A 7,792-nucleotide genomic window follows, 5' to 3' on the forward strand; every position below is an offset into this window, starting at 1 on the left:
TAGCATCCTGGTCGAGATGATCTGCTCAACCATTTGCTCGCTTTTACTCTGGAGGAGAGCACGATAATGTATGAGCAAACACATTTATCTTAGTCACCCTATTTCATTCTCTAAACAAGAACCCCACATAACTATAGTGGTAAATTATTTTATTTTATAAGGAGTTCAAGGGCTTACATGAGAGAAAATTTTCTTCTAAATATTTTTTTAAAGATAAAAATCCATTATTGTTAATAACCTTAAATTAGAAAAGAATCGGAAATTAAAAAAAAAAGTTAATATAATTGGTGAAGACGCGAAGTGATATGGGGCCCGCCAATAAACCTCCCAAAACCAGAAGTCAGTGCGCTCGTAGGGCGAGACGACAGAAATAGATAGATAGGGCAGCGCAATCAGACTCTCTATATCAGGCACAACATTAACATGCGAACAAGCACTCGATCTACTTCAATTCACTTCTAATTTTTCTCCCTCTCTCTCCTCTCTTCCTCTCTGTCTCAGGCAAGTCTCTCTCTCTCTCTCTCTCTCTCTCTCTCTCCGATTTCAAGATCTCACTCTGTTTGTTTCCCCAGAAAATTAGTTATTTGTAATTATTACCCCGGAATAGTTATTTGACCTTTATAGACATATATATAGGCTTCTGAGTTTACTCTTAATCTGATTTAAAGTCTGAAAGTTACTGGAATACGCCGGCTTATAGATTTTAGGAAAAGATTAAATACTTAATTAATGTGAAAAGTCTTTATTCAGAGGCAATTAGCGATCAATGTTGTATTCGAAGCTCAAAATGATGTGTTTTACTGTGGTTTTTGTTTTAGTGTGATTTAAGATGACAGAGCCGTCCAAGGTTATTCACGTTCGCAATGTGGGACACGAGATTTCTGAAGTATGTACTATCTATTCTATTCTTTTATTCAACTGAATTTGTAAGTTTTTAATTAATTTTAATTAATTCTTTCCTGTATAGTGCTTGAATGCTCAATTGTCGAATGGGTTCCAAAAGATTATAAGAGTAGTTATTTGTGGAAGTGGATTGTTGTGTGATCAATTTAACGATCTAAGGTAAAGAATTATGTGTTAAATTGCTAGAATGAGGAGCACATTGAGAGTATCTTTCCTAAGCAGTTGATAAACGTTATGATTATCTAGCATTATTCTTTCTTCATGTTGTCCACACAGCATCTAATGAAATTTTGTTGATTTTACCAGAATGATTTACTTCAGCTATTCCAACCATTTGGAGTCATAACTAAGCTTGTGATGCTTCGTGCAAAAAATCAGGTTTTTTTTCACTTATTTTGCATTATGGTAAAGACAGTTATTTACTTATTGACATGAGCCAAATTTTTTGTTTTGATTTCTTTTATCATGTCTGCTTTCTGTATAGGCTCTTCTCCAAATGCAAGATGTTCCTTCAGCCATCAATGCTCTGCAATTTTACACGAATGTGCAGCCAACCATCAGGTGAAAATATATATGTATATTTTGAATATTTGTCTGGAACCATTTTTGAGGATGATTATGACATTTATTATTTTAAATATGGCCTTTGGATGTTTTGAGCTGTTAACTGCAATTTATGGAACTATATGTCTGATTTTAATGCAATAACATTCCAGGGGAAGGAATGTTTATGTCCAATTTTCATCACATCAGGAACTAACAACAATGGAACAGAATGCTCAAGGACGAGGTGATGAGGTTGGTACCTTTTCCTGATGTATTGGGGCCAAATTTCATTCACATGGTTGCTTTCCAGGAAAAAAGATTGAACAGGACAGTCTTTTTTCTCGTTTTTATGACAGTGATCATTTTACCATTCAGGATTCTACAGAATCTGTTGTCTAATGGTATCACCCTGTATGTTGAGGACAATTCATTAAATCCAAGTCATCAGCTGATTAAAACATGTATAGGAGAGCATTTTGTCTATTCTGGTTCATTGGTTTTTATTTATTTATTTTTATGGAGTGTCGAACACGGTGTATAGTTATATTTCAGTTCTGAATAAAAAGTATCTAAGGATCTCTTTTATTTATAATCTATTGAACTACACCAGATTTACTCCTAGCATTCTCCAGATATGAAGTTCTTGTGGACTCCATTGTTGTCATGGTGAAAATGTGCCAGTCTCCATATGTCCTACTTGTGAAGGCCCATTCCCTAGATTTACTATTTTTAGTTTAATATTGTCCGTTTTTCTTGATAATCATTATTTGAGGGTGAAGGGCTTGAGGGATGGGGTGTCTTTTGTCGAGGGAAAGAGAATTTAGGTTTTTTTTCCCCCACTAATCACTTCTTCTACCACCATACTGTGCGAAGCTATTTAGGCTCTTCAATTTAGGGGACTGTCATCTCAGAGAATCAATTTCCTTCCTCAAATTAGAGAATCTGTAGTTTGGCTTGGGGTTTGGTCAAACAAAAAGAAACATCTTTTAGCTTGTTTATTTGTTACAACTGAGAACTTGGCAGTCTGATCTATTTACTTCTTTTCTTTTATTTCTTCTGATTTGACAAAGTAGCAGTTTGGCTCAGAATTAATAGTGGATCCTATTTTCTGAATGTGGTGACCAACAAATTAAAAATTTTGGACTTTCTTGCTCGTTTACCATTAAATATGTTATGTTTTCAATTTCATTATGTTTTAAGCACCATCTGTATGTTGCATGGTTACTAATCACTTCTCTATATAACCCCTTCTCTCTATCTATACCCCTATTTATTCTCTTCTCTCTCTTCTGTCTCTTTGCTGGTCTGCTGTTGGGCACTCTGTGGATGCATAGCCGAACCGAATTCTCTTAGTTACAATTCATCACATGCTTTATCCTATTACTGTGGAAGTGCTGCATCAAGTTTTTTCTCCTCATGGATTTGTGGAAAAGATCGTCACATTCCAGAAGTCAGCTGGTCAGCTTCTTCAAGTTTTCTTTCTCTCTTTTATCTCTATAATTTTGAAAGTTAGCTCTCAATTCAATCGCGAAGTGTTGACAGATTTTTGTTTTTTTGTTTGATGGATCTTTTTAAATTCATTTGTTTTGATGACCAGTGTTCTAAAGTTCCTCTTAAGTTGTGAACTTTGTGTTTTTTAATTTTTAAATATGATTTTTGGACTGCTTTTTGGGACATTTCTTATGTCTTTTAATTAAGAGATATCCACAGTCACTCCAATTTAGCTGTGCGTTTTGTGTTGTTTTGAAAGTTCTTTTTGCTTCTTTTTCAACATGTTGTGCAAACTGTGTGTAGGATTTCAAGCACTTATCCAGTATCAATTACGTCCGAGTGCTGTTGTAGCTAGAAGTTCTCTTCAGGTACTGTTGGATCTTTTGCTTCACAAGTTACAGTGAACTGCTAGTTTGTTTGGAGTCTCTGGTGGTTTGGTTTCTAGAAAGATTTTTAACGTTCTGTTTTTCTGTAGGGTCGTAATATTTATGATGGTTGCTGTCAGCTGGACATTCAATTCTCAAAGTAGGTTATGAAACACTCTGGAAATTATATTTGATTTGTGACATAGTATCTTTCATTGATCAGCTTAACTACCTGGCATGCATATGGATTTGTGTTCGTTTGATTTTTATTGTTCTCCCATTTGTGTTTATTAATTTCTTATTCTTTTTTGTGTCTCAGCCTTGATGAGTTACAAGTGAACTACAATAATGAGCGATCAAGGTAAGTTGTAATCCGCTGCCTGTTGGATTTTCAATTTGCTCTTCTGTAATTTCATTAATATCTTTTTAGTTCTGCTGAATGTTATATAATTTTCATTTTTCTGTTTCTTTTGTTTAGGGACTTCACAAATCCAAATCTTCCTGCAGAACAGAAAGGCAGACCCTCACAAGTATATTTCCTCTCAGATTATTGTTCTTTTACTTGAAAACTATTTGAAGGTTTAGTTGGTGTTTTTTCCTTGCAAATGTTAACTTCTGTACCTATTTTTGGTGCGACAGTCTGGGTACAGCGAAGCAGGAGGTATGTACGCTCCTGGAGCAAGGGCAGGTGCTTAGTTTGGCAGTTGCACACCCAAATTTTACTTTTTGCTCATTAATTGTATTCATTTCATTCACTAGCTGACTGGGATTTTTTCCCCCCTTTTTTTGGGTTTTCTGTTTTCCAGTTGCATTTCCACAGGTTGGTAGCACTCAGATCATGGTTTAAGTACTAAATAAGACAACTCTTTGTGAGCTGGTGGATATTTGCTTCTATTTCGACATGTGGGAATATATATATAGAACATCTATGGCGTGGCCTTACACCTTCACTTCTTATTATTAAGTCATTTTTCGAAATATGATCTTATCATATATTCTGGTACTGCTTTTGCCTAATTGTTGGAAATTTTTAGTAAGTATCATTTGGTTTTGTTGCTAGCCCTTGGAATTGGAAAATAGGTCCTTCAATTTCATGTGTTAAGAATCAAGATATAATTTAGATTCTGTGTGAATAGTGGGTTTGATGGAAAATTTTAACTGGGGACTAACTTTTCCACATTGAGGGAGGGTTGTGGACACTGAATGCAACCATATTTCTGACAGCAACATTGGTGTTACTGTTCTGAAGTTAAAAGATGAATGAAAAAGAGGTGGTGATGCAACCAAAAATTTCCTTTAGAACCCTACCTAGTTTATATTTAGGTCATTTACACTGTAGTATAGATTATACAGATGTCAAATCAATTATGTATCTATTTATTTATTTTTTGTGGAGTTTTGTTGACATTAATAGAAGTGTGAGATGTGTGTGATGTTGTTGATTGGTTGGTCCCCATCAAGGTGATTATTCTTGCTTTTAAGATGCTTGTGGTTGTCATAAATATGCTTTATGATTTTTCTGGAAAAATTTTATATTGATTCATAGTTCTTAAAGTGGCCTCAGCCTTAATTCAACAAGATTTTCTTGCTCTTTTCCTGAATCCAGATGGCCAATGCAGCTGCAATTGCAGCCGCCTTTGGCGGAGGTCTACCTCCTGGAATAACAGGGACAAATGATAGGTGTACAGTCTTAGTTTCCAATCTCAATTCTGATGTAAGTTATCCTTGATCTCTATTTTGTTTCTTTTTTCACTGGGGTTTCAAAGTTTAACTGATTCGTGACCTCCATTCTTGACAAAATGTTGTGTGTTCCAGAGAATAGATGAGGATAAGCTTTTTAACTTGTTCTCCCTCTATGGAAATATCATAAGAATCAAACTCCTCCGCAATAAACCAGATCATGCTCTTGTTCAGATGGGCGATGGCTTCCAGGCTGAATTGGCGGTGCACTTTCTGAAGGTTTGTTACTACGATATGAATATTTTTATGACAGTAAATTCAAATAAGTATTTATATCGTATAAAGTGAATTCTATTTTATTAGTGGATAGTGGGCACTCTTCTTTCTAAAGTATGTCTGTATGCCTACTGTTGTGGTGGATATAGGGAGCCTTACTATTTGGGAAGCGATTAGAGGTCAACTTCTCTAAGCATCCCAATATAACTCAAGGTGCTGACACACATGAATACATGAACTCGAACCTTAACCGCTTCAACCGTAATGCCGCAAAGAACTATCGTTACTGCTGCTCCCCAACAAAGATGATCCACCTTTCCACTTTACCACAAGATGTTACTGAAGAGGAAATTGTGAGCCACCTGGAGGAGCATGGCACCATTGTGAATACCAAGCTCTTTGAGATGAATGGGAAGAAGCAGGCCTTGGTCCTCTTTGAAACCGAGGAGCAGGCCACTGAAGCCCTTGTGTGCAAGCATGCTAGCTCACTTGGCGGGTCTATAATCCGAATCTCCTTCTCCCAGTTACAGTCAATAAGGGAAAACTCGCAGTAAAACATTGACTATTTGCTAAGCCACGTGAGTTAAGGATTCATATAAACAAGGACATTTTGATGTAGGTGAACAGTCTCCTTCGATGTTATCTCTTGTAACAGTAGTTTTGCTTATTTTGCGTTGGTGGATGCGTTTTCATTTTCTTTTTATCTTTATTTCATATCATTTCTAGTGCATGTACTGGCTACCCTTTTTTTAGGTTTGTTTAATTTGAGGTAGATTTTTGCAGATTTGGTCAATTTGAAGAGTAGAAAGAGAGAGAGAATTGTACTACCTTTTCCTGAGCTAGGGCTTTCAAAGTTTCATGTATTATTAGTTGTAAATATCTTTGTATTTCATGCTGATGGGGTTGGTACTGTTGTATTCTGAATTCATAAACCAAACCTCATTTGTCCCAGTTGATTTATGATCTAAAAAGAATTTTGCTTCCAGTCCACATTCTGCTTATACTCCTTTCCTCTCTCTCACCTATACTCTCTATCTTTCTCAATCTCTCTCCCTCCCTCCCTCTCCATTCAGAGGCTGCCCGATAGCTGCTTCTTGTCCTCCTCACTATAAATGTATACCGTCAGAGTGTCTAAATATTAAGAAGTTTGCAGATGGATTTTAGGAAAATGTCAATGACCTTGCGGAAATCTGATGAGTTTTCAATTAGCATTTTCGCTTTCTCAATTATGGGATGTTATTAATTCATTTGGTAAACCCACTGGTGATGAAATTCAACAATTCATTCTAAGTCTGTGAGCCGCAAATCCCATGGTCTAATCCAAGCAGGAAACCCAAAATTCGTCAATGAAATTGGTACTATAGTTGCTGAGAACAGACATGAATTTGGAAAAATTTATATATACCTATATCTATATCTATATATATATATAAAGTTGAGACTACAAGAGGTGATGTGGCATCACCATTTCTCATCATTTTATATTCTCTATTATCTAATAAATTGGTTGAAATTAAAAAATAATTACATTATAAAATATTAAAATAGAAAATAATTATTAGATTATAAATGATTACATGTCTTTTCCTATTTCTATTTAAATTCAACAATATGTAACCATTAATAATAATTAATTATAAGTCTTGAAACATTCATTTATTTTATTATGCCAACAATTAAATTTTAGTGACTTAAAATACATCAATTAATTAATATAGGAAGGAAGGTTCCTTCATCTTCTCTCAACAATACTATTAGAACCTAATTTTAATGTCATAATCCCATATTTAATTATTCAATCTTTTGTTTAGTGCATTTTGGCTTCTTCAAACTCCATAAACATTAAATATTTAAGATTTGTATCATCATTATTTCTCATCTTTTTTTATTCTCTATTATCAAATATATTGGTTGAAATTAAAAAATAATTACATTACAAAATATTAAAAATCTATATATATATATATATAAAGTTGGGACTAGAGAATGTGATGTGGCATCACTATTTCTCATCTTTTTGTATTCTCTATTATCTAATAAATTGGTTGATATTAAAAAAATAATTACATTACAAAATATTAAAAATAAAAAATAATTATTAGATTATAAAAGATTACATGTCTCTTTCTCTTTCTATTTAAATTCAATAATATGTAACCATTAATAATAATTAATTATAAATCTTGAAATATTTATTTATTTTATTATGCCAATAATTAAATTTTAGTGGCTTAAATATATCAATTAATTAATATAGGAAGGAATGTTCCTTCATCTTCCCTCAACAATATCATTGGAGTCTAATTTTAATGCTATAATCTCATATTTAATTATGCAACATTTTGTTTAGTACCTTTTGGCTTCTTCAAACTCTATATATATTAAGTAGTTAAGATTTGTGGCATTATTATTTCTCATCTTTTTATATGTTCTATTATCTAATCTATTGGTTGAGATTAAAAAATAATTACATTACAAAATATTAAAAATAGAAAATAATTAATAGATTACAAAAAATTACATGTCTCTTT

At 33.6% G+C, this 7,792-nt stretch overlaps 1 protein-coding gene across 3 annotated transcripts; it reads left to right on the top strand.

Moving 5' to 3' along the window:
* Positions 1-302: 302 nt before the first annotated feature.
* Positions 303-6,251, top strand: LOC18041957 (polypyrimidine tract-binding protein homolog 3). 3 transcript variants are annotated; one of them, XR_002905352.1, is made up of 16 exons: positions 303-501; positions 819-886; positions 1,210-1,281; positions 1,388-1,464; positions 1,620-1,701; positions 2,784-2,907; positions 3,244-3,308; positions 3,416-3,465; positions 3,625-3,666; positions 3,784-3,835; positions 3,945-3,993; positions 4,112-4,125; positions 4,912-5,019; positions 5,121-5,264; positions 5,411-5,876; positions 6,045-6,251. XR_002905352.1 is itself a non-coding variant. In XM_006434428.2 (15 exons), exons 2-15 carry the CDS (start codon positions 830-832, stop codon positions 5,813-5,815), a joined length of 1,341 nt encoding a protein of 446 aa, XP_006434491.1. In that variant the 5' UTR covers positions 303-501; positions 819-829; the 3' UTR covers positions 5,816-5,991. The 3 variants fall into 3 exon arrangements, 2 of the variants coding, with proteins under 2 accessions (XP_006434491.1, XP_006434492.1); XM_006434428.2 differs by lacking the exon at positions 6,045-6,251 and having other exon boundaries at positions 5,411-5,991; XM_006434429.2 differs by lacking the exon at positions 6,045-6,251 and having other exon boundaries at positions 3,945-3,966; positions 5,411-5,991.
* Positions 6,252-7,792: the final 1,541 nt, after the last annotated feature.

Source organism: Citrus clementina, unplaced genomic scaffold, assembly GCF_000493195.1.
Source record: "Citrus clementina cultivar Clemenules unplaced genomic scaffold, Citrus_clementina_v1.0 scaffold_5, whole genome shotgun sequence".
NCBI classification, from domain to species: domain Eukaryota; kingdom Viridiplantae; phylum Streptophyta; class Magnoliopsida; order Sapindales; family Rutaceae; genus Citrus; species Citrus x clementina.